Source organism: Mus caroli, unplaced genomic scaffold (genome assembly GCF_978045245.1).
Source record: "Mus caroli unplaced genomic scaffold, Mus_caroli_1 scaffold_4, whole genome shotgun sequence".
Classification (NCBI taxonomy): Eukaryota; Metazoa; Chordata; class Mammalia; order Rodentia; family Muridae; genus Mus; species Mus caroli.
The window spans coordinates 32,763,973-32,790,874 of record NW_028227259.1 but is presented as its reverse complement, the minus strand read 5'-3'; the positions used below and the strand labels follow the sequence as shown (position 1 = coordinate 32,790,874).

General features: G+C 47.2%; 1 protein-coding gene across 1 annotated transcript in view; it reads right to left on the bottom strand.

The window, feature by feature from the left end:
• Positions 1-20,584, bottom strand: part of Drc1 (dynein regulatory complex subunit 1) — a 36,297-nt gene extending 15,713 nt beyond the window's left edge. Inside the window, exons 1-7 of the mRNA XM_021163874.2 lie at positions 20,382-20,584; positions 9,008-9,095; positions 7,991-8,103; positions 5,016-5,199; positions 3,578-3,715; positions 2,035-2,121; positions 333-455 (exon numbers count right to left, since the gene is read on the bottom strand). Coding sequence (XP_021019533.1) covers positions 333-455; positions 2,035-2,121; positions 3,578-3,715; positions 5,016-5,199; positions 7,991-8,103; positions 9,008-9,095; positions 20,382-20,536 — 888 coding nt within the window. The 5' untranslated portion in view covers positions 20,537-20,584. The remainder of the gene's footprint in view (positions 1-332; positions 456-2,034; positions 2,122-3,577; positions 3,716-5,015; positions 5,200-7,990; positions 8,104-9,007; positions 9,096-20,381) is intronic.
• Positions 20,585-26,902: the final 6,318 nt, after the last annotated feature.

The following is a 26,902-nucleotide window of genomic DNA, read 5'->3' as shown; positions in this document are numbered from 1 at the left end:
TTAGAGCACCGTCTCTTCCTGCAGAGAGCCTGTGTGTATCCTGTTCTTAACACTCCTGTGGTGGCTCACAACCAGCTGCAACTCCCAGCACTTAGAAGCTAGAAACAGAAAGTTCAGGTGTTCAGGGTCATCCTTGGCTACACAAAGAGTTCAAGACCAACCTAGGCTACATTAGACCCTACCCCTTCCCACAAAAAAATAAAAATAAATAAAAGAAAGTAGATAAATACTTTGCAGGGAATGGCTGCCTCTGAGACACTGGGGGTAGTAGCTAAGTTGAGTCACACAGAGACATCTGTCACCTGATCCCTGGGGAGGGGAGCAGCCCTCACCTGCACATCCTGCTCTAGCTTGATCTTGATTGTGTTGTACTCCTCGCAGTCCCAGACCCGCTGCTTGTTGAGCTGCTTCTCGTAGTCCTCCACCTTCTTCATGCGGTTGGTGAGGTACTCCAGCTAAGGATGCCAGACAACAGGATTAGCGAGCCTCCTCCTGCCCCGACTCAGTCCCCCAGAGAGCCCAACAAGCAGGCCACAGTGCACAACCTGACAGTCACCTGGACAGGGATGGCATCCAAAGGGTTGAGTTCTGGGAGCCTTAGCTAGGTTCTTATTGCAGAAACTACAGAGAGGCGCTCTGTCAAGAAGTTAAACTGGGGCTGGCATGATGGCTCAGCTGTTAAGAGAGAGTAATGCTTAACCCAGGTTTGGTTGCCAGCATCCACATGACTGTAACTCCAGGAGATCTAATGCCCTCTTCTGTTTTTGTGGGATCCTACGCCATTCACATTGCTCACACATCTACACATTAAAACACACACACAACCCAGATCTTAAAATAAATTAAACACACTTTATAACCTAGCCTTTACACTGCAGAACAATGATGATGATGATAATGTATCTTATGTCATTTCTTTGTTCTTTGTACATATGAAATAAAGTAATACAATATTCACACAAATATGTCTTTTAAATATGTCTTTTTTTAAATTTACTGTTTTTACTTAGGTGTGTACTACAACTCACTTTCATTTATTTATTTATTTATTTATTTAATGTATATGTGTATGAAAAGGGCATCGAACCCCATTACAGATGGTTGTGAGCCACCATGTGGTTGCTGGGATTTGAACTCAGGACCTTTAGAAGAGCATTCAGTGCTCTTAACCGCTGAGCCATCTCTCCAGCTCCTACATATGTCTTAAAATTGGATTGTACAGCTGGGCAGTGGTGGCGCATGCCTTTAATCCCAGCACTTGGGAGGCAGAGGCAGGCAGATTTCTGAGTTTGAGGCCAGCCTAGTCTACACAGTGAGTTCCAGGATAGCCAGGGATACACAGAGAAACCCTGTCTCGAAAAACCAAAAAAAAAAAAAAAAAAAAAAAAAAAAAATGGATTTTACACACTTGCAACCTCAACAAAGGCAAAAGCAAGTTCACAAGTTCAAGACCACCCAATTCCTGGGAGTTTCAGGCAACACAGGACTACACAGTGAGACCATCTCAATAATAATAATAATAATTAAGTAAAGTATGTTTTTTAAAAGTTTGCTGAGCTGATGAGGTAGCTGGAAGAGTGCTCACGTAGCACAAAGGAAACCCTGAGTTGGGCACTTGTACTTCATCAACTGGACGTAATGCTCTGCACTGGGGGATGCAGGTAGAAGGTCAAAGGGATCAAGGTCATCCTGAACATATAGAAATTTTGAGGCCATCCTGAGCTACGTGAGACCCTCTCTCAGAGAAAGAAGGAAAAATCAAAACACTTTCTTGAACCACAAATACTATAACTTTGGTGGATACCGAGGGGGCAGTGACAAAACGGTAGAAACCTCAGCAAGCTGCAAAATTGTTATCCACCCTTCAGTCACGTGCAGCCTTCACAACCACATGGATAACGATGAAGCTCAGAAAGGAGCGCGAGCCACCAAGTCCTCCTGGGGCACTTGAGGCTCAAGGCTCAGCGGTCTCCATCACTGCCCACAGGCCCACCGGTCACCCTGGATGGACCCACCTGCTCACCCACCCCTTACCTCCTTGGCATTGTGAGCCTGCAGGGCTCGCTCCCATTTCTTCTTATTGCTGGATAGCAGTTCTTGTCGTTCTGACTCAAAGGCTTTCTAAACCAAGACAAGAAACAGCCCTCGTGTCTGCAGCCATTGTGGGGAGAGGGTCCCACCAGTACCAAGTACTTTCAGGTAACAACACAAGTGCCTTGTCACACAGAGGAGTGAAGTCTCAAACAAACATGAACTCCCCAAGTTTCATGTGGCCGAATGGCTGCTGAAAGGGTTGCATGGAGGCAAACAAATGGATACTTCTCATAAACTCTGAGAGGAAGCTTTCCCAGAGTCCCCTAGCTTAGTGCCATGGCTCTCAAGCTTCCTAACACTGTGACCTTTTAACACAGTTCCTCGTGTTGTGGTGACCCCCAACTATAAAATTACTTACTTGCTACTTCATAGCTGCAGTGTTGCTCCTGTTGTGAACCATGATGTAAATATCTGATATGCGACCCCTGTGAAAGGGTCGATATCCACAGGTTGAGATCCACCGGCTTAGCCTATCAGAGACCTGGTACTAGCGACAGAAAAAAAGTCCTAGCTGACAGCCGCAGGGCAAGCCTTGGCATATATCTCAACCTTGACTAGCATTGCCATGGCTGGGCCTCCACAAAACAAAGACAACATGCAGATTGGGAAGGCCTCCTGTTGCAGAGGCGAGGGCACGTCAGGAGAGGGCCCATTACCTCTCGTGGAATTTTTGGAAGACCCAGAATCCAATCTTAATCTTGAACGTGTCATTCACATTTAGGCACTGATCTTTGATTGCTAGCGGTCACATCCTGTCCCTCACATCACTGGCCATGTACCAGCGACAAACCACTGCATTTGACTATGGTTCTGGAACGCTAATGCCTCTCACTTATCCCCTGGGGTTCACTAACACTGGCAACCTGGTTGAACCGAGAGGCTCCAGAGAGGCTGCTTTAGGCAGCCCTCCTGGACAGCCTGAGACTAACTAAGGAAAAGAGCCGTCCTGAGTGTGGGCGGTACACATTAGATTAGGAGCCTGACTAGAACAGACTGGGGGTCTGGTGGGATAAGGGGGAGTTACCTTGTGTTGTTACCTTTCAGCTAGGCACACTCCTCTCTGCTTCCTGCCTTCACAGTGTGAACTGCTCAGCCCCGTGCTCTCTCCATCATGATGGGCTGACTACTCTGAACCCATGAGCCACAGCGAGGCCCTTCCCCTTAAGCTGTTTTGTCCCAGCGACGGGGAACTGACTGCACTTTCAAAAAACTTATTAGCACCAGCCAAACTTGATACCTAGGAGTTTACATGTTTCCTTCTAGTTGTCTCCCACGAGAATGCAGGCTCTATTTTGTTCATGGCCATCTCGGCTGCCCCTGGAACAGTGCCCTGCATACAGTAGACACTGAGCTACTGTTGAATAAATGAATGAATGAATGAATGAATGAGCAAACAAACCCTAAAATCAGAGACAGAAATCAGAGGATGGAGCCATCGGGTCCCACCTCGACTGTCAGGACCGGTGTCCCTGAGAACCCTCACCTCGATGTGAATCAGCTCCTGGCGGAAGTTCTTCATCACATTCTTCACTTGCTCCTCCATCCTCTCCAGAAGCAGGGTGATGTCTTCCGACTGTTTCTTCAAGTCCTTCACATACTGGTCATCCTTTATTTTTAACTCCTTGAGAAGAGAACAGGCAGAGTCAGTCAAAAACAGAGACCGAAACAAGAACCACCAAGCACACACAACAGACCGCCTCTCGTCCGAAGCTATAAACAGTGGGTACTAAGCCAGGCATAACGGCATGGATCTAGAGATGAGGGGCTTGTGAATGAGTGTCAGCCTTGGTTACTAAGTGAGTCTGAGGCCTCTGTAGGGTTCCCGGTGAGCTCATGGCCAGCCTGGCCTTATATATCAAGACTTAGTTAAAAAGAAAAACCCAAGTGTGGTGGTGTACACCTTTAAATCCCAGCACTTGAGAGATAGAGGTAGGTCGTGCATGGTAGAGCCTTGGGTGCTAGCTAGGCAAGCACTCTACCACTGAGTTGCATGCCTCGTCTCAGCCCAATAGTCTCCAACAAATCTACACCATGGTGAAAGTTCTTTCGATGTTATCGGAATCAGGGTCGCAGCTCAGTTGGTAAAGTGCTTGCTTCACATGCAGGTGGCCCTAGGCTTGATCTGCAGCACCACATAAACCCAGTAGAGTGACACACACCTGTGATCTCAGTACTTAGGAGGCAGAGGCAGGAGGATTAGAAATTTAAGACCATTCTCAATTACAAGTACAGCTCAAGGCCAACTTGGACTTTATGAGTCTGTGCTCAGAAACTGAAAATTTTAAAAAATAAGAAGGGAAGGAGGAGGAAGAGGAGGAGAAGGAAAAGAAGAAGAAGAAGCAGCATTGTTGAACTAGCTGGACAGTCCACACGTAAAATATGAAATAGTGCTCTCTCCTTATGTCATAAAAAATTAACTCAGATGGAATAAAAACTTAAAAGCAAAGCCTAAAATAGCAAGTGCCTGAAAGAAAACAGGAATCGCCTGGGGATAGTAGACTTGAAGTGGGAACAAAATCAAAAACAGACAAGTGGGACTGTGCCAGACTCAAACCCTTCTGAGAGTTTAGAGAGGCAGATGACAGAGTAAAGGGGGACTCTCAGGATGAGTCAGCAAACCTGGGAACCATCTGCCTGAGAGAGCTGCAGTGCATTCAATTCAGCATTAAAAAAAAAAAAAAAAAAAAAAGGTCAAGTTGATTTCTCCATTTTTGTTCAACTCCACCTCATTGCTATAGCCCACCTATCTGTGAGCTTGCTAGCCTTCTGCATCGGCCTCCCAAGTGCTGGGATTACAGGTGTCTATCTCCACTCCTGGCTTGAATTATGTCCCATGCTAGGTGATGAAGTAAAGTAGGAAAAGCCAAGGACCACCAAGCCACACCCCTCCCGCTCAGCCTGGATGGAAGCTGGCCCCTTGCCTGCTGCAGCTCGTTGGCCAGCTTGTTCTTGTCTTCTATGAGCTCAGCACAGTGCACCTGCTGGCTGTTGAGCATCTCCCACAGTTCCTGGGGAATCCGTTTCCGTCTGCCCTCCTCCCACTTCGCCGTGATTTCATCAAATTTATCCTGGCTGGTCTTAACTTCATTCTCCAGCTTCTCCAGTCTGCAGGTAGAAACAGGCTGGGTGCTCTGGGCCCTGCCTTCCAGAGGTAGCTTCTCCCAAGAACTCTGGGGAAACTATTTTTAGCTTAACTTTGGATTGCCTGTTATTTATTTATTTATTTATTTATTGTGTCTGTGTAAGTATGTGTACACACACATACATGTGCAGGCACATGTGTGTAGAGGACAACTTGAAGTCAGTTCTCTGCTTCTATCATGTGGGTTCACCCCAAGTGAAACACCTGCCAAGGAAGACCAACAGCAAGTCCGTCCCTTGACAACTTGACAGACACAATAAAGCGCAGACTGCCATCCTTCCACATCCCTGCCCCCTCCAGTCCTTAATGCCCTGCTCACATCTACACTGAAATCTGCGATGGTTAACTTCAGTCATCAGCTTGATAGGGTTTGGGACCACAACAGAACAAGCCTTTGAGCAGGCTGGGAGGGAGGGAGGGAGGGAGGGCGTGTCAAGATTAAGGAAAACCTAAATGAAGCCTGAGGCTGAACGAAAAGGAGAAACCAAAGTAAGCACCAGAGTTCTCCCCCTCCTCCTCCTCCCCCTCCTCCTCCTCCCCCTCCTCCTCCTCCCCCTCCTCCTCCTCCCCCTCCTCCTCCTCCCCCTCCTCCTCCTCCTCCTCCCCCCTCTCTTCCCTTCCTCCCCCACTCCCCCCTTTTGGCATCAGATGCGGTGTGAGCAGCTGCCTCCAGCTCCTGCTGACATGGCTTCTGTGCCACCATGGACTGTAATCCCAAACTGCGAGCCAAATTAAGCCCTTCCTCCCTAAACTGGGTGTTTGGTCAAAGCATCAAGACAAGTGACTCACACAGAGCAACTTCTTCATAAACTCCAACCTCGACTTAAAAAAAAACACGTTGGTGTTAAAACACATCCACAGGCCCACATCAAGCCAGCTGGGCTGGGTGGGATGGTGACACACCATAGTTATTACAAACTGCTTATATTCAAATCCTGACCTTACTGTGGGCGGACTCAAGACAAGGCATTTGACCCCTACAAGCTTCACTTTCCTCTTTGATACAATGGAGAGTGTGAAGCATCTACCTTGGTGACCTTTTTACACCTGTTGCTAGGGTTAATAAAATGATGAACAGTGGGGGGGGGGGGGAGTGGGGGAGTGTGTCTCAGTACCTGGCAGCCACATCACAAGTGGTACCTACATTCTTTTTGTTGAGAGTCTCCAGCTGGCCTGGACCTCCATGGGCACCCCTGAGTGGCTTCAAAATTGAGGTTCCTCTCCTACCTCGGCTTTCCAAGTGCTGAGATGAATACAGGCATAAGCTACCACACCCGGCTCTTAAATTCTTAAGTATGTTTTTTTATCAACAGCGCAGCCTCTGGTGTCTGATTGTTCCTCCCCAGATAGACTAATGGGATGTCTGAGAAGGAAGTCAGGAATGCCTTTTAGAAATTCCAGAGAGGCCCTGTGTGGGGTGCACTGATGATGTGACAGAGAGGAAGGCATCAGAGTGGAGACGGGAGCAACGCTGCTGACTATACCGTCACTAAACAAGACCACAACTTCCCTTTGTTTTGTTTTGTTCTTTCGAGATAGGGTTTCACTATGCAGCCCTGGCTGTCCTGGAACTCACTCTGTAGACCAGGCTGGCCTCAAACTCACAGAGATCCTCCTGTCTCTGTCACCCAAGTGCTGGGATTAAACTTCTTTAGTGCAGGGACCACACCATGAATATGATCCTGTACCTCACTGTCCAGCTGAGAGCACACAGGACCTATTACAGTGTTTCTTTTATAAGCTATGCCTCTATGTGCCTAACTCTGAGCTATCTGTGGGTTTGGTCACTTAATTGATTTAAATGTTGAGCTTCTTAGTTGATTTGGGGGGGGGATGGGGGGCTTCTGCCTTCACCTCCAAATCTTCACTATCATGTGGCCTTTAAACAACGCCTCTAAATCTCAGCCATAGTAACCGCACCTTACAGCCTGACTTCAGGTGACTGTCCTATATGCCAGACAGCAGAAAACAAGTCACACTGTTTCCCAGTGTGTTTACCAGGACCAGAGAAGCCCAGATAAGAGGAAGAAAAGCTAGTGTTTCCCTCACAAAGCATCACTTTGTCACTAAATGCAGTTTTATCTTTGCCTTATCTGAGGCTGGCGTGGCCTCTGCAGGTTAAACACTGGGTGGCGCTCCAAGCCCAGGTTTCCATCAATCCTGCAGCAGCTTTAGAGCCACAGGAAAGTTTGCTGACCGAGGCAAGCATTGACTTCAGGTGCATGCACACACCCCCACCTCCACCCCTACGCTCTGCCAGCAACTCCTACTCAACAGGCTTCACCTGCAAGAATCATTCCCAGGGCTGAAGGCACCATCTGAGCCGCACCTGCCACTCCCAGACATGTTCTGAGATTGCACGCCTCTGCCTAAGATGCCTACTCGACAGCCTAAACCTTACTTGGCCTTCCCAGTGCAACCCAAAATTCCTGCTGAGTTTTCTCCAACCGAAAGCCTCCTCCTGTGACTTCCTACATTCCTTGATCTCATTTTTAAAACAGACCACTGTTCAGTGTCCTGTGTTGTCAGAGGCAAGGGACCGACCGGCCCTCCATTCACACCCACACAGCTTGGGACACTTGAGGAAGGGAGGGAGGAGGGAAGAAGCGGGGAAAGTAGGACGATGGGTTCATACGGAGCAGGAAGGGGATTATTCCATGAGACCAGGTTGGACAAATTTTCGCTCCGAGGACTTGGAGAGCGGAAGGGCAGTCACGTGGCGACTGTGGTGCACAAACGCAGCTCATCCCTTACCTCTGCCGCTTTGCCTCCTCCTCTTCAACCCTCCTGTGGATCTCTCTGACGTCTGCAGCCACCTGAATATTTGTCACCAACTCAGTCCCGCAGAGCAGGAGTTTAGTCAGTTTCTGGAAAACAGAGAGGTGGCACGCTGTGACGCTAGACTATTCTGGGCTGCTGAGACGGCTCACTGCGTAAGCTTGCTGCCAAGCCGTGAGTTCAACCCCGGGACCCGCACTGTAGGAATCAACTCCCATCCCACAAGTCCTTGGACTGCCACAGGCAGCACAGCACATACATCCCAGGGCACATAAGTAGAGACATTAAATGTAAACACACACACACACAGACAGGAGCATGGTGGCTATGTCTTTAATACCAGAACTCAGGAGGCAGAAGCAGGTGGATCACTGGTTCTAAGGCCAGCCTGGTCTACATGATATTTTGTTTTGCTTTGTTTTGTTTTTTCAGACAGGATTTTTTTTCTGTGTAGTCTTGGCTGTCCTGAACTCCCTTTGTAGACCAGGCTGTTCTGGAATTCACAGAGATCTGCTTGCCTCTGCCTCCCAAGTAGTAGGATTAAAAAAGGCGTGTGCCACCCACCAGCCTTACACAGTCAGTTCCAAGCCAGCTTGCTTTGGACTCTCCGCCACCCTGCTCACTCCTCATTTACATGTGTTTGGAGATCTGAAATCTAGTCCTTGTGCTTTTGACACAAGCACTTTAACCCGAGTCATCCCCACCCACCCAACCTGCCCCAATTTCTCACTTGTTTGTTTCTGAGGCCTGCTCATACCATATCCTAGGCCAGTCTTCCAGCAGAGCACTCCTGCCCCCGTCTTGTGGGTGCCCGTACTTACGTGCCATCTTTCCTGACAGGAACCTACAGTTTGAAAGCTCACTCCTAGGGAACCCCAAAACGAGACAGACTCCAGCTTAGCCCCATCTAGAGTCAGCAACACAGAAGGTATACTTCCTGCCTATGAAGACCAGGCTACAGAGACTCTGCGAGACCGCCGGCTCAGCTCGTACCAGGCGGCTCTCTTCTTTCTGTTTGTAGCTCTTGCTCTGCTCCTCTTCACTCTCCTTCTTCCCGTCCAGATACTCTCCCAGGGCTTCCCTGTGGCAGGAAGACATCAAAGCAGGACAGTGCAGTCACGAGTGTTTGTGCTTTGTGTTTAAACACACGCCGTTAATCCCAGCACTCAGGGAGGCACAGGTAGGTGGATCTCTGTGAGTTCTGGGGCCAGCCTGGTTTACAAAGCCAGTACCCAGGGCTATATAGAGAAATCCAATCTCAAAACAAACAACGACAACAACAACAACAAAAATCCCACACTACAAGCAAATAAAGGAGAACAGAAAACCTTAGAATACAAAGCCCATCTTTGAATAAATCTAGTCAGGTGAAAAGGACCGAATGCTATCAAGTCCCCATGATGGTTGGAGCCATCAGTTTGACAGAATCTAGAATCACCTGGGACAGGTACCTGGACTGTACATGTGGGTTATCTTGAGGATCTTCCGGGATGGGACGTCCCATCCCCGCTGTAGAAAACACCATTTCCTGACTTCTGTCCTTGACTCCCCGGCTGTGGACTATGAGCTGAAGTAAATTCTCTCTCAAGTTACCTTTGTTTGTTGCAGGAGCGGGATAAGCAATGGAGAGGATGCCTTGTAGCTGGCATCTCCTCTGTGTGGCATTTGGACACCAGCTGATGCCATCTGCCACAATTCTAGCCTTACTTTTCTCTGACTCCTGCCCTCAGGCTTCATATTGGGTTCCAGAAAGGAACAGGTATGCTTGGTAAATGGGCTTTGACAGACACTAAAACCAGCCCAGGGCAGCATGCACTTCCTTATCGTTGGCAGGCCTTGCCTCACTGGCTGGTTCTACAATAATAATCAACTAGAAAGCAATAGTCTAAGACCTGCCAGCTACTCACACTCAAAACCCTCGAGGTCAGAGCAGATGTCCAGCCTTTACTGTCACTGTCAACTGATCTTTCCAATGGGTGGCTGGGCAGGGACCTTCAGGACCCCTCAGCATAGACCCCAGGTAATCCAGGTACATTGTGTCTTGTGTGCTGTGAGGAAACACTAAGGCCAAAAGCAAACTAGGGGGAGAAAAGGGTTTAATCTGTTTAAGCTTCTAAGTCTTCATCGACTGGGCAGTGGTGGTGCATGCCTTTAATCCCAGCACTTGCGGGTGGAGGGGCCAGAGGCAGGGAAATTTCTGAGTTCTAGGCCAGCCTGGTCTACAAAGTGAGTGCCAGGACAGTCAAGGCTACACAGAGAAACCCTGTCTCGAAAAACAAAAAACTAACAAAAACAAACAAACAAAAACCTAAGTCTTCATCATCAAAGCAAGTCAGCACCGGGACTAAAACAGGGCAGGAACCTGGAGGCCGGGGCTGATGCAGAGGCCGGGGGGGGGGGGGGGGCGGGGAGCTGCTCTCTGGCCTGCTCAGCCCACTTTCTTTTTTTTATTTTTATTTTTTTTATTAGGTATTTTCCTCAATTACATTTCCAATGCTATCCAAAAAGTCCCCAATACACTCCCCCACCCCCAGTCCTCCACCCACCCATCCCCACCCCTTGGCCCTGGCATTCCCCTGTACTGGGGCATATAAAGTTGGCAAGTCCAATGGGCCTCTCTTTCCAGTGATGGCCATCTTTTGATACAAATGCAGCTAGAGACAAGAGCTCTGGGGTACTGGTTAGTTCATAATAATGTTCCACCTATGGGGTTGCAGTTCGCTTTAGCTCCTTGGGTACTTTCTCTAGCTCCTCCATTGGGGGCCCTGTGATCCATCCAATAGCTGACTGTGAGCATCCACTTCTGTGTTTGCTAGGCCCCGGCATTGTCTCCCAAGAGACAGCTATATCTGGGTCCTTTCAGCAAAATCTTGCTAGTGTATGCAATGGTGTCAGCGTTTGGAAGCTGATTATGGGATGGATCCCTGGATATGGCAGTCTTTAGATGGTCCATCCTTTCTTCACAGCTCCAAACTTTATCTCTGTAACTTCTTCCCTGGGTGTTTTGTTCCCAATTCCAAGAAGGGGCACAGTGTCCACACTTTGGTCTTCGTTCTTCTTGAGTTTCATGCGTTTAACAAATTGTATCTTATATCTTGGGTATCCTAAGTTTTGGGGCTAATATCCACTTATCAGTGAGTACATATTGTGTGAGTTCCTTTGTGATTGTGTTACCTCAGCCCACTTTCTTATAGAACCCAGAACCACGAGCCCAGGGATGGAACCACCCATAATGGGCTGGGTCCTTCCCCATCAATCACTAATTAAGAAAATGTCCTGCAGCCCATCTTAAGGGGGCATTTCTTTAACTGAGGTTGTTCCCTCCTCTCAGACGGCTTTAGCTTGTGTCAAGATGACATAAAACTTCCCAGCACACACCACTACTTTCCATCAGATTAGGAAAGATTTTAACTGTAAGAATTAGCAGGCACTATCTACACAATGTGTGGCAATCTGAACAAAAGACGGTTTGGTAAAACTGATCAAAATGTGAAGTGTGTTTTCTATCAGCACTCATCTTCATGAGTTCTCCAAAGCTCTTGTGAGTGCACAAATACAGGTACACAAATGCCTGCAGCTCTTACACCAGTGGGAACAGGAAATATGCTTGGGCTTATTAGCAACTGATTTTTTAAAAAGATTTATTTCTTTATGTATGTGAGTACACTATAACTGTCTTCAGACACACCAGAAGAGGGCATCGGAGTCCATTACAGATGGTTGTGAGCCACCATGTGGTTGCTGGGATTTGAACTCAGGGCCTCAGCAACTGATTTTTTTTTTAAGATTAATTTTTATTTTAAATGTGTGTGTGTGTGTGTGTGTGTGTGTGTGTGTGTGTGTGTGTGGTGTGTGTGTGTGTGTGTGGTGTGTGTGTGTGTGTGTGTGTGTGTGTGTGTGGTGTGTGTGTGTGTGTGTGTGTGTGTGTGGTTTGTGTGTGTATGTGGTGTGTGTGTGTGGTTTGTGTGTGTATGTGGTGTGTGTGTGTGTGTGTGGTGTGTGGTTTGTGTGTGTGTGGTGTGTGTGTGTGTGGTGTGTGTGGTGTGTGGTTTGTGTGTGTGGTGTGTGTGTGTGTGTGGTGTGTGTGTATGTGTTGTGTTTTGTGTGTGTGTGTGGTTTGTGTGTGTGTATGTTGTGTGTGTGGTCTGTGTGTGTATGTGTTGTGTGGTGTGTGTGGTGTGGTGTGTGTGTGTGTATGTGGTGTGTGTGTATTGGGGGAAGGAGTATGTGCCTATATAAGAGCAGGTGTACGTGTAGGTGCCAATGGAGTCCTGAAGAGGGCATGAATCCCCTGGAGCTGTAGTTACAGGCAATCATTAGACAGACACACCCAATGGATGCTGGGAGCCAAACTGTGATCCTTTGCAAGAGCACTATGCATGCATTCTTAGCCACTGAGCCATCTCTCCAACCCCAGCAACTTACTTAAGTAACATACAACAGCAATGGAATGTGCTGCTTAGTAGCCCAGAAAAGGACAGATGTAACCTCAAGCAATACAGAGAGCCGAGCATGGAGGCTCAGGCCTGTAAGCCCAGTGTTTGGAAAGTAGAGGCAGAAGGATCAGGAGTTTAAGGCCAACCTGAACTATATAGTAAATTTGGGGCCAGCCTGAGCTGTTGAGACTGTATCTCAAAAAACACAACAAAACAGCAAATTCTGGAAGGGTGAATTGAGACAGGCAGAAAGACAGGAGACTTTAGAGCCTTGAAAGAGAAAAGGAAGGAACACTTCGCCCAGGAGTCTAGCTGAAGCCTCTAGCCTGCTGAGAGTGAGGAGTGGTCCCCGATAATGGACAGCTCTTGTGTAGGGCCTTTCTCCGTTACCAGGTACAAACCTACACTTTCCTGGGAACGGAACCTGAAACCCCCACTTACAGTACAAGGACCCATCCTGAAACCTTGTGCAACCCTAGTGGCCCCGAGTTTCACTTCAGGTCACAGCCCACCCAAGGGTGGAGCTACTCTATATAGTCTCACTTGTCAAAAGGAGAGAGAAGGGGGAGGGGCCCTAGCAGCCTTAGACTTAATCTGAGAGCCACCAAAATGGCAATTATGCCACTGCTCTTCTTAAGGGAAACTCTCCTGAGACGCCCACACTCAGCTCTCACAGGAATCTTACCTTCTTCCCAAGGACCTCTCTTCCCCTTAACCTTGGTGATTAAAATGTATACTAAAACCCTTTTTAAAATCTATTGTTCTTAGTGTATGTGCATCTGTGTGTGTGTGGGGGGGTGCATATTAACTCAGGGTGTTCTCGGACGGAAGAAGTGTCAAATCTCCTGACAGTACACTTGTAGCTGGTCGTAAGCCATCCATAGGTGCTGAGAATTCTATTCTGGTCCAACTTCAAGGGCAATACAAGCTCTTAACCCTTGAGTCATCTCCAACCCCTAAAAATCATTTAGAATAACAACACGTCTTTTCGAAAAGTACATCGCAGAGCTGGAGCGGTAGCTCATCAGTCAAGAACACTGTTGCTCTTCCAGGAGACCTGGGCTGGAGTCCCAGTTCCCACGTGGCAGCTCATAACCACCTCATCCAACCCAGTTCCAGAGGATTCAATGAGCCCCAGAGAGCCCGGTATCCATGTGTACATACGTATAAGAAGCCAAAACACTCATAAAATAATGAAATTATTATTTGTTCCTCCATGTTACAGTGCACATGTGAAGTCACAGCTTGGAGGAGTCAGGCGTCTCCTCCTAACTCCTGGGTCCCAGGGACCGGGCTCAGAAGGTCAGACATGATAAAAAGTACCTTTACCCAGTGAGCCATCTCACCAGCCCTAAGAGCTTTGGAAATTTCAATTCCAACTCATACTAGTCATTCTCTCCTGCCTCTGGTTTTACCTGAGTCCCCCGGTCTGTTCTAAGCTGCCTCTGAGCCACAGTGGGGCTGTGCCTGCGTGCCTGAGCACTGCCTGCTGCTGCTGGCAATGTAACAAACACACGAGGGGAGTGGCCTAAGAAAAGGGGTTCAGCATCCGAGGGGGTCTTTATTTGTTCGTTTTACTTTGTTACTACATAGCATTTACAAATGGCATTAATCGGGCACTTAGGGCCTGCAGAGATGACTGGGCACTTAAGAGAGAGTCCTGAGTCCTGCAAATTATTGTCTATGTTTACAGTGTCCTGTTCCAGACCTTCAAAAGTCACCCAAACCTACTGTGACCTTGGCTTTTGGGAGGAAGACTCATGGATAAGTATCCTTAAAACAAGGAACTAAAGCCCAGCCAGGGAGCAGTGAGGAGGAACACCATCAATGGCAGGCTTCACCTCAGAGCAGGGGTTATCTCCTAAGAAGCAGAGGGCTTCACTCAAGACATAGGGACTTCTTCCAACTCCGTGGCAACAGGACCTTGCTGGGGACGGGAGGCATAGGACTCCATACCCTTCGTGCACTGGAGCTGTTGACTCCCCAGCCTCTTGGCTTCTTTATTAGCAGTGTGTGGAAGGAAGCTCCACCCCTTTAGCCACTTATCATCAGAGAAGCACCCAACAGTAACAGATAACACCAGGAGGGTCTCCAAGGACAAACTGGCTGTTGAGTCCTGTGTCCCATGGGGAAATGCCCTTAAACCAGGCAAAGAAGGTTTTCTTAAAGCGATCCTCACCACTAACATGTCGGATTAGTAAGCACTCCTACCACTGGCAGCAAGCTGTCAGGGTTGGGCCTCTCCAGGACTTTTCTTCTGACTAGAACTCCTGCCTCAGCCAAGATAAGCTTTGTTATCCCAGCCCTTGAGAGGCTGAATCAGGAGGATGGCTGTGCGTTCCAGTCCAGCCTGGGCTACAGTGTGTGACCCTGCGTCAACAATGACAGAAGCTAACGGACAGCAACTTTTGCCTGAGCGAGCATTTGCTGTCGCTGGTTTTATTTCCAACAGTAAAACATGTGGCTGCCTCGCCTGGGATTTACAGCCTTCAGAACCAAAGCTGATAATAAACTTGGGGTCACTGGACTTCCCAGTGTGGTCATACTGGCTAAACCTCTTTTCTCGGTCTCTTACCATTAATGGCTCCCTTTTTAATTGGCATACTGGGCCTGGTGGCCAGAGTCTAGCATGTTGGGGTTCCCAGAGACAGGTCTGTGCCCTAAAGCTGCAGTAACAATAATTCGTATTTTGATGAGAAAGTAAGACAGAGAAACAGAAGTTCAAAGGCAGTGTGGGTTACACAGAGAGTGCCAGGCCACCTACCTCCTAGGCAAAATGGTGACAGGAGGGAGAAAGGGAAGGAGGAGAAGAGAGGAGAAAGTTCTGGAATTCTCTAAGGAAGCAGCAGGAAATGAGCTTGCCACCCCCACACTGCTAACCTCTGAGAGGCCCGCCTCACTCCCAAGGTCTAAGTGGTCATCCAGGCCCCTAAGCAGCTTTGGGAGAGGAGCTGCCAGGGTTCCAGCATTCGTCAGGAAATAAGGGGACCCTTCACTGGCCTCAGCCCCACCCACTGTGCCCAGAGTCTGCCGCAGAGCAGAGCGCAGACAGCCCCTTTGGACTGGACTCCCAGCCTTACCCAACCCCCTCAGCAGTGTCTTCTCACTCTATTTCTGATCTGAACTTACCCTTCACTCCTCTGTCCCCTTCTACTAAGGCACTGCCAGGCTAAGGTAGCTGTATTCTCACCCCCACCTCAAACTTCCTGCCTTGGCTGTCAGCTGGTTAATTAATAACCAAGCCTATCCAAATACTCCCAGCTAGTCCGTGGAACAGAGATGGCGGTTCAAAAAGGCAAGTGGCTTCAGTCAAGATCTCACCGAGTTTCAATTTCAATCCGTTTGCTGCTTTAATGCATCCTTTTTTGTCCCCCCTCAACCTTGGGCACTGTGCTAGCCAATATGGCGGCCTTGGACCACACATGTCTAATAGGTCCTTGAAATGAGGTGTGTCCAGACTAACATGAGCTGTGAGTTTAAAGCACACACTGCAGGGCTGGAGAGATGGCTCAGTAGCTGAGAACACTTGTTCTTGCAGACGACCTGGGCTCGGGTCTCAGTACCTACGTGCCTCCCAATTAATTCATAACTCTAGTTCTAGGGATTTGATGCCCTCTTCTGATCTCCTCGGGCATGTATGTAGTGCATTTGCATTCATTCAGGCAAAGTCACCATACACATAAGATAAGATAAAATAAATCAAAAACAAAATAAAAAACCACCCACTAGGGGCTGGGAAAACAGAAACGTGAGGACTTGTGTTTGAACCTCCAGTCTCCAGCACCCACACCGAAGCTGGACAGGGCAGCACTCTGTTTTATTATTCAGGGTTTCCTGTGACAGGGTCTCCTTATGTAGCTTAGGGTGGTCTGGAACTCTTGACCCATCTGCTTCAGCTTCCTAAGTATTGGTGGTACTGGGATGTGCACGACACCTGGCTCATTTTCTTCATTCAGAAAGTTTGTAGGCATTTCTTTTTGTTCTTGGTACTCTGAACTTTTACAGTGATGTACTTTGACATGGACTCTCCCTCCCGTCTTCCCTGTGAAGGTAACTTTTATTTGCCTGATGTTATTGTCATCTTGGAAGCTTGCTGCTGAATAAGCCCATCCTTTCTAGCTCTTTCTGAACTCTGGCTGGCTGGTTCAGCTCAGCTGTTCTGCTCAAACTCCTCTCCAAGCTAACTTATTCAATCTGGCTTCTCTCAGTTTCTCACTGAATTGCTTGCTTGGCCTCAAACTAACTCTGGCAACTCATTCTAATCGTCTGATTTCTTATTCACTGGCTTCAGCTGCCTTTGCTGACCTTCACGGAACTGCATGAACTCACAACAAACTCAGCTCCACTGCACTGCCCTCCCTGTACTGACTCCCATCAACTCCACTGCACTGCCCTCCCTGTACTGACTCCCATCAACTCCACTGCACTGCCCTCCCTGTACTGACTCCCATCAACTCCACTGCACTGCCCTTGCTGTACTGACTCCCAGCTGCCTGACTCTCTCTCCCTTTACTGCTTTTAAATAGTTTCTCTTTCCTGTGCTGTTCCTTTGAGACTTGGGCGTATCCCATCTTTGACTCATTCTGTCAGATCTTTCTCTGACTCACCACTTTGTCTGCCCCTCATTTAGATGTCACTTTCAAACATGGTTCCTTCTACAAAACTAATTTTACCTTAAAGATGTGTACTAAGGGTGTGTCTGTATTCCAGCCAGGGGGATTAAAGATGTGTGGCATGTCTGCATCCCAGCAGTCTTTGGATGTGATCCCTTGCCAGAGCGGCCGTATTGCTGGATTAAAATTCCTCTACACTTTCCTCCCTCTCTTCCTTCCTTCCTCCTTTTTCTTCTTTTTTCTCCCTTTCTCTACTCTCCCCTCCACTCTCCTCCTTCCTCTTGTGCTGGGAATTGGCACATGAAAGATCACTGAGACACACACCTCCCCTTTACCTGGAGTAGGCCCATTTCCTCCATTGTGCTGAACAAATTATTATTATTATTATTATTATTATTATTATATTTTATGTGAACAAGTGTTTTGCCTGCATGTAAGCCTGTGAACCATGTGCCTGCCTAGTGCCCACAGAAGCTAGAAGAGGGCACTGGACCCCCTGGAACTGGAGTTAGAGACAGTTGTAAACTGGTATGGGGTATTAAAAATCAAACCTAGTTCCTCTAAAAGAACAGTCACTGATTGTAACTGCTAAGCCATTTTTCCAGGCCTCTTTCATGTTTTGTCTTGACTCGTTTTTGAGACAGGACTTCATTATGCTGCCCTGGCTGGCCTGGAACTCCCTATTTTGGCCAGCTGGCCTCAAAATCAGAGATGCCTGCCTTCCTCTGCCTCCCAAGAGCTAGGGTGATAGGAATATGCCACCACACCTATCTTTTTTTAAAAAAATAATATTTATCTATTCATTTGTCCTGTGTGTGTGTGTGTGTGTGTGTGTACTCAAACCATGGCACACATATAGAGGTCACACTGTCTTCTGTTCAAACAGCCAATCAGAAGCATCCATCAGATTCAACTTCAAAATTTGAATTTGCGTCCATCTGCTTCTCTCTAGATTATTGGCACAGAGTCCAGGCCAATCCCCTGCCTCACCAGAAGCAGAGTAGTGTCTCCTTCCTGCTTGGGTCTCCTCAGTCACACCTCCAGCCCCTTCACACCATTCCCCAAACAGTGAGCTGAATAATTTGAAGGTGAAAGTGACGCTCTGCCCATCAGGAAAGTGGCCTTAACTTTGTTTAGACATTATCACATGCTGTTATCACACCCAACAAATATCCCCCCACCCCAACCCCTACAAGACAGGATTTCTCTTTGTAGCCCTGGGCATCCTGGAACTCTCTTTGTAGACTAAGCTGGCCTTGAACTCAGAGATCCTCCTGCCTCTACCTCCTAAGTGTGTTGTGTGCCACCACGCCTGACAATGTCTTAAAGTAACCCAGCAGTGCCTCCTTACAAAGCTAGCTTTTTCTCAAGCTCCAAGCTACTCTTTCTTTCTAGCTGCCTGGCTTTAGGGCCTACTCCCACGAGTCTCCTCTCCCCTTGCTGTCCTTGTCATAGATCATAGTTATAGGGACACTTGTCCTCTTTCCCTCATTAGAATATAAACTTCCTGCACATCACTGAATTCCCAGTCTCTTTGGTTTGTTGTTGGTTTTTTTTGCTTGTTTGTTTGTTTGTTTTGCTTTTTTGGTTTTGTTTGTTTGTTTGTTTTGGGTTTTCGAGATAGGGTTTCTCTGTGTAGCCCTGGCTGTCCTGGAACTCACTTTGTAGACCAGGCTGGCCTCGAACTCAGAAATTCGCCTGCTTCTGCTTCCAAGTGCTGGGATTAAAGGTGTGTGCCACCACTGCCTGGCCTGCTTTTTTGTTTTTTTTTTTAAAGGTTTATTTATTATTATATGTAAGCACACTGTAGCTGTCTTCAGACACACCAAAAGAGCGCGTCAGATCTCATTATGGATGGCTGTGAGCCACCAAGTGGTTGCTGTGATTTGAACTCAGGACCTCCAGAAGAGCAGTCAGAGCTCTTAACCACTGGAGCCATCTCTCCAGCCCCCCAGTCTCCTTGTTAAAGGCCACAGCAACAACCAAGACCATGATCCTCGGACAGCTTTGGAGATGGATAAATGTGGCGTCACTTGGAGACAAGTAGAAGGGCAGATAAGAGTAAAGTTCATCTGTTAGCCAAACAGCATCAATAGACAAGCTTACTAAGGATGCTTCTGCCTTGCCCAGTTCCTGAACCAACCCCAGTTCTCATCCCAGAACCTCCTAACCAAAGAGGTGGCAGGGATCCCAGGAGGAAGAACAGGGAACACAATGCAAATACATAATGTAATGAGGCTCCTAGCCTTTCCCCAAGGGGACTGAAGGTCATCAGGGAACTGTCAGGAAAGGGGATACCCAGACAGTGTTAGGACAATTAAAAACAGATCTGAGTTACCATGACAACAAGAGATGCTAACCATGATCACAGCCTTGCCCAACTAGGATGGAGGCACACAGACCTCCATCTTGTACTTCGGCTGGATCTGTAGACCACCAACAGTAAAAATGGAGTGAACGACTTAGAAGTTGAACAACTGTCACATGAAGTCTGGTGACCAGTGGAAGTCCCTTAAACTTTACCTAAGCTAATAAAGACACCAAAGCCTAGGGAACATGGTGGGGATGCAAGTGTGGTGGCCCCTATCACATCCCCTCTTAACTCACAGGTCTGGTACTTGTAGTACCTGGATGGATTCTAGATGATGATCATCAATGTCTGCAAGCACAAGCAAGCAGCCGCCCCGCCTTTGCTACAGTAGATCCGTCGACATGGCCTTGGGCCCAGTGAGTGTGGCCACTAAGTGAAATGAAAGCTTTTACTCTTATTTTATTTTTATTTTGAGGTGTCAAGACCTTCCTATGTAGACTAGGCTAGCCTTGATCTCAAAGAGATCTGCCTGCCTCTGCCACTCCAGTACTGAGATTAAAGGCATTTTATTTTATTTTTTAATTTTAAAATGGATCAAGATGTTCGTCTGTGTGTAGAACACACAATCACATATGCTCACTGGCTGTGATAATTGTCCTGGTCTTTGTTATAAGGTATTCTCAGTAGAATGGAGATAACCGACTCTTTCACAGATCGCGGTCCATTACATCTGGTCAACAAACTCTAGCCTCTGGAATAAATCTGACCTAGAACTTTTTTATTTTTATTTTCAAATATTGGGACAAGGTCTAATTATGTAGCCCTAGCTGTCCCAAAACTCACTGCTTGAATGTTCTAGAAGAAAAGTTTTCCTGTTTACACCCAGGGCACACACGCGCGAGCGTGTACACACACACACCTTACCACGGGGCTCCCACCCAGCGCGGCCCCAGCTCCCTGCAGGGCACTCTGGGCACCCCATCGCACCACCCCGCCACCCAGCTCACCGCCTTCGGGCTTCCTGACGAGCAGCGATGCGCAGGCGCCGGGCCTGGATCCGCTCTTGCGGGTTATCCGAATGCACCGAGGGTCCGAGAATCGGGGTGGTTAAGTGGTCTTCCCCATTCTGCTCTAGGACCCCAATGGTTCCTGACGGATTCATGGCGGCGTCTCCCACCCACTGGCAGCTCCGCCTGGACCAGCAGCCCGGTTGCTAGGAACAAGCCGTTGCCAAGGGAAAGCAGTCACCTGACCCATCTCTGGCTGGCTGTCGCGCGGGCGCTCCAGCCCAGCTTCTCTGCCAGGCACTAAGAGTTGTATATCTGTATCCCAAATGTGGACTTTATTCCCCTTGCCTGAAGTTGGTTTGGAGGGGTTGACTTGACCCCACGAAGGCAGATGGAACAAACCGCACCGCATCTCTTTCTGACTCAAAAGCCCAATTCATCATCCACCTTACCAAATGAATATTCCTAAAAGGCACTTTGCTCCAAAATAACTGAGTACCTGAAAAGCATTGTATTTTATAGCTAGAGACAGTGGCGTCCTTTCCTTTTTTTTTTTTTTTTAAGATTTATTTATTTAATGTATACAAGTACACTGTAGCTGTCTTCAGACACACCAGAAGAGGACATCAGATCTGATTACAGGTGGTTGTGAGCCACCATGTGGTTGCTAGGATTTGAACTCAGGACCTTTGGAAGAGTAGTTGGTGTTCTTACTGCTGAGCCATCTCTCCAGCCCCGCGTCCTTTCCTTAAGCTGAGTGGGAGACCACCTCAGCCCATTGCAGTTTTGGAAGTGTGAACCCAAGTACACTCATCATCTGTAGCCATGACCAAAAAAGAGGTGGGTGCAGGAGAATGGTTGGGGGGAAGGAACACAGGACACCACCGCTCTCTCAAAGCAGCAGTCTGCGGGGGTGTGGGGGTGGGACACATCATGCCTTAGGCACCGTGTGTCCCCTTGTCAACAAAAATAATGTCCCGGGCCAGAGAGAAGGCTCAGCAGTCAATGTTTATGGCCAAGGAGAGCGACCAACTGAGTTCAATCCTTTAGGCCCACGCTATGGAAAAAGTACCAGTACTGATAAATTGTCCTCTGACCTTCACACGCCACAGTGGCACAGGGGCACACAAAATCATAGGTGTAAAAAGTGTTTTGTTTTTTTTTTAATGTTCTCTTTAAGAATTAAAACCATGCCTGTGGGCTTGTGGTATGGCTCAGTGGTAAAGGGTTTACCTACACCAGTCGGTTCGTTGGAGCACCTAGGACAGGACACACAAAACAAAACAAAACAAAACAAAAACACCACTCCTGTAATCCCAGAACTCAGGATTATGTTCCAGGTCATCCTGGGCTACAGAATGAGACTCCGTTTCTAAACTAAATTAAAATAAGAAATGTAAAGCCCTATACCAAAATAATAATAATAATAATAATAATACCCACCTTTCTACACAGACATGCAGACATAGTGATTCACAATCAGCCCTCTGGGAGGCTGAGATACGAAGACTGTAAAGTTCTAGGCCAAGCTGGGCTACATTTCAAGACACTATCCCTAATGCAAACCACTCGACAGTTTATTTTTGTAGCACTGGAGACTGAACTTAGGGACTCAGACACGCTAGACATTCCTTGTTGATGAAGGGGTTTTATGGCTTAGGGAAGTTGCAATGCAAGAATGAGTTTGCTGTTGGGGGTGGTGGCCCACGCCTTTAATTCCAGCACTCAGGAGGCAGAGGCAGGCGGATTTCTGAGTTCGAGGCCAGCCTGGTCTACAAAGTGAGTTCCAGGACAGCCAAGGCTACAGAGAGAAACCCTGTCTCGAAAAACCAAAAAAAAAAAAAAAAAAAAAAAAAGAAATAGAAAAACAAAAAGAAAAAAAAAGAATCAGTTTGCTGTGTAAAACCTAATCCTCTACAATAGGAAGGCCCAGAAGACACACCCTTCATAAATCCTATAAGATGCAAACTGGTGAGAGGGCCACCAGCACATCTGACGGGCTTTGTGGTCTCTGCTTATGCCAGACCTTAGGGTTGGAGATGCTGCTGCTCAACTGAATGGATGAAAGGCAATGGGATTAACTGGGCACTGAGGTAGCAGGGGTCAGTAGCAGCACTGAATCACCAGAAGCAAGATGACTGCAGTTATATGGGCAGCGTAGACAAAACCATGTTCATAATGACGTAACTCATCATGGTCAGCACAGGCAAGACAAATTTTATAACGGCATGACTCATACAGACCTTTGGTACTGGCTAATCACGGTGTTTCCAGGCATGAAGAAGATAATGAGCCTACTGCATTTGTTTCATCTGTATCAGAAAAAAAAAAATCTCAAACAAATGAAAGAAAAGCTATATCGGATTCTGGCAAAAGGCAGTCTCGACCAGTGAATCTATTTCCAGACTTGAGTCAGTTTGCAGACCCAGAACCCCTTGAATGAAGGGGTAGCCAGGTTCCTCTAAGGAAGGACCTTGAGAAGACCCCTAAAAGTTTTGCTGTTAGCCTTTCTTCAGTTCTTCCTGAGAGGGACCTACAGCCTTTTATAAGGGTAACTGTACACTGGGGGAAAGGAAATGACCAGACTTTGCGGGGCTACTGAATACTGGTCCTGGGAAATCCCAAGAAACGTTGTTGCCTGCCTATTTGGATTCTGGAACCGGCATATTCCTCACTTGGGTGTGGTACTCAGGTCCATTTACCAACTGATTCAGAAACCTTTGTGTGGGGCCTGGACAGGAGAAGGCTCTTCAACAGGTCAAGGCTGCTGTCCAGGCTGCTCTATCACTTGGACCATATGATCCTACAGACCTGATGGTACCTTGAGGTGTCAGTAGCAGATAGAGATGCTGTTTGGAGCCTTTGGCAGGCCACTATAGATGAATCACAGAGGAGACCTTTGGGATTTTGAAGCAAGGCTCTACAACCATCTCCCTTTGAAGAACAGCTCTTGGCCTGCTATTCGGGCTTAGTGGAAATTGAATATTTGACAATGAGCCACCATGTGATCTAAACTGCCTATCACGAGCTGTGTGTTATTAGACCCCCCAAGTCACAAAGTCGGATGTGCACAGCAGCATTCTATTATCAAATGGAAGTTGTATATACTCAGGCCCAAGCAGGTCCTGAAGGCACAAGCAAGTTACATGAAGAAGTTGCCCAAATGCCTATGGTTTCTACTCCTGTTACAATGCCATCTGCTGCCAAGCATGCGCCTATAGCCTCATGGAGCATTTCCAATGATTGAGAAAGAAAAGACTAGGACCAAGTTTACTGATGGTTGGGTACATTATGCAGGTACCACCCAGAACTGGACAGCTACAGCATTATAGCCCTTTCCGGGACAACCCTGAAAGATACTGTTAAAGGGGGATCTTCATAGTGGGCAGAACTTAAGACAGTGCACATGGACTACAGTTTGTTTGGAAGAAATGGCCAGATGTAAGATTGTTCATTGACTCATGGGCTGTAGCCAATGGATTGGCTGGATGGTCAGGGACTTGGAAAGATCACAACTGGAAAAATCAGCGAGAAGGACATCTGGGGAAGAAGTATGTGGACTGATCTCTCCAAACAGGCAACGATATTTGTGCCCCATGTAAACACTCATCAAAAGGTGACTTCAGTCGAGAAGTTCAGTAGTCAATTAGATAGGATGTTCTGTTCTGTGGAGAGTCAGCCTCTCCCTAGCCGTTCCTGTCACTGCCCGATGGGCACATGGACAAAGGGGCCATAGTGGCAGAGATGGAAGTAAGGCATGAGCTCAGCAACATGGACTTCCACTCACCAAGGCTGACCTGGCTACAACTACTGCTGAAGGCCACATCTGCCAACAGAAGAGACCAATAGCAACATTCCCCAGGGTGACCAGCCAGCAACCTGGTGGCAGGTTGACTACATTGGACCATTTTCCCTGTGGAAAGGATATGTTGTCCTTACTGGAGTAGATCTTTATTCTAGTTATGGATTTGCCTGTCCTGTATATACTGCTTCTGCCAGAACCACCATCTGTGGACTCACAGAATGCCTTATCCATCATCATGGTATTCCACACAGTATTGCTTCTGACCAAGGAACTCATTTCACAGCCAAATAAATGCAACAGTGGGCTCACAGTCATGGAATCCACTGGTCTTACCATGTTCCTCACCATCCTGAAGCATCTGGTCTGATAGAAAGGTGGAATGGCTTTTTGAAGACACAGTTGTAACTCCAATTAGGTGGCAGCAGCCTGGAGGTCTGAGACGGGGTTCTTCAGAAGGCAGTATATGATTTGAATCAGTGTCTAATAATATGGTGTGGCTTCTCCCATAGCCAGGACCCACAGTTTCAGGAATCAAGGGCAGAAAAGGGAATAGTTCCACTATCCCCCTTAGTGACACACTAGGACAGTTTTTGCTTCCTTTCCCCACAACCTTATGTTCTGATGACCTAGAAGTTTTGGTTTCAGAGGGAAGAGTGTTCCTGCCAGGAGTCACAACAAGCATTCCATTGAACTTCCCCCTGGTCACTCTGGGCTTTTAATGATCTTAAACCAACAGGCTAAGAAAGGAATAACAGTGTTTGGAGGGGTGATAGATCCAAATTGCCACTGGGAAATTGGATTGCCTTTCCACAGCTGAGGTTAGAAGGATGGTGTCTGAAGTACAGGAGATCCTTTAAGGTGTCTCTTGGTACTACACTGTCCTGTGATTAAAGTCCATGAGAAACTACCACAGCCTAATCCAGGCAGGATGACAAAGGGCACAGACTCATCAGGAATGAAGAGATGGGCCACTTCTCCAAGAAAAGAGCCAAGGCCCTCTGAGGTGCTTGTAGAGGGTAAAGGGAATACAGAAAGGAAGTTAGAAATACCATCTGAGGCCACATGACCAGTTGCAGAATCAAAGATTCTTCTGTTTGGATTTTGTCAAAAAAATGTATTTGAACAGATTTTTTTCAATTTCTTTAACATCGGTTAAGAGAATGTCAATGATTATCATATTTAAGTTTGAGACACTAAAAGGATGTCTCCAAGGGACATTGCCATCTACTCTAAATTTACAATGTATGTGTGGTTAAATGAGGAATAGTTAACTATGTTAGGTGATATTATGATCTGGTTGTTTTTGTTTGGACATGAGATATGATTTGTGTCATGTTGACAAGGGGTGGATTAAATAAACTTTTGGGAGTAAGAAATGGAGGGCACACCTGTGACCCAGATCTTGAGGCTGGAAGACTCAAGCTTTTGACCCAGATCTTGAGGCACACCTCTAATCTGGGTCACACTTTCTGCTGGAGGCTTACATAAGGACATGGAAGAAGCAAGCTTTGGCCCTTTGCCTGCTTGCCCTTGCCTTGCTTGTTCTTCACTGGCATTGGAGCCTACATCCAGGATTCCAGCTTCTACAGTCCAGCTGAGACACCCAGCCTTGTGGGACTGAGCGACTACTAGATTCTTGGACTTTCCATTCACAGCTAGCCATTGTTGGATTAGTTGGACTGCACCCTGTAAATTATTCCAATAAATTCTATATGTGTGTTTATATATATATATATATTAGATATATAGATATATATGTGTGTTTATATATATATATATATATATATAGAGAGAGAGAGAGAGAGAAATATCTAATCTCTATACACAGTATATAAAGAGAAAATAGATTCATGATTCATTTCATAGTGTGTATGTGTGCATATCTATCTATCTATCTATCTATCTATCTATCTATCTATCTATCTATCTATCTACATGTGTGTGTGGAGAGAGAGAGAGAGAGAGAGAGAGAGAGAGAGAGAGAGAGAGAGAGAGAGAGAGAGAGAGAGATTGATTCACTCCCTGAGTCCTGTGGCTCTAGAGAACCCTGACTAACTCCTATTTTCTGCATTTGGCCACTGACAACTTTTAGATCTCATTCCTTTTTTCTCCATATCTGGAACATCTGTTTTAAAAAGGAAGTTAGAGGTACATTTTAATGATATTGCATGCACTTGCCTAGTATGTGTGAGGCTCTGGTTCACCCCCCGGAATCTCAAATCAACAATCAAAAAACAACACAATGCAGCAGGATTGATGGCTCAGCTATGAAGAGCTTTTCCAGAGGACCTGAGTTCAGTTCCCAGTATTCACAGAGTGGCTCACAACTACATGTAACCCCAGATGCACATGATCTTCCCTTCTGGCTTCTGTGTTGTGACCCTCCCTGCCATGCCACGTGCCCCCGACCCCCCATTTCGTTGGCTGTTATTGGTCCGCAAGGACAAAGGGTGGTGTTTGGAAGTCCTGTGAGTACTTGTGGTAAATGAAGACAGCAGGACCAGCTGCAGGGAAGCCAATCAATTTTACTTGGGATGATTCAAGCCTTATATAGTTTTGGTAGATGGCAGGGGTGGTTAGAAACATTCAGGATGGGCAAAAGTCATTGGCTGAAGGCTTAAAGCACCGAAATGCCTCGTTAACATGGGGAAGCATTTCAGGAATCTTAGGTGCTAGCTGAACAGGCTCATATCAGAGAAAGGAAGGTGAACCTGTA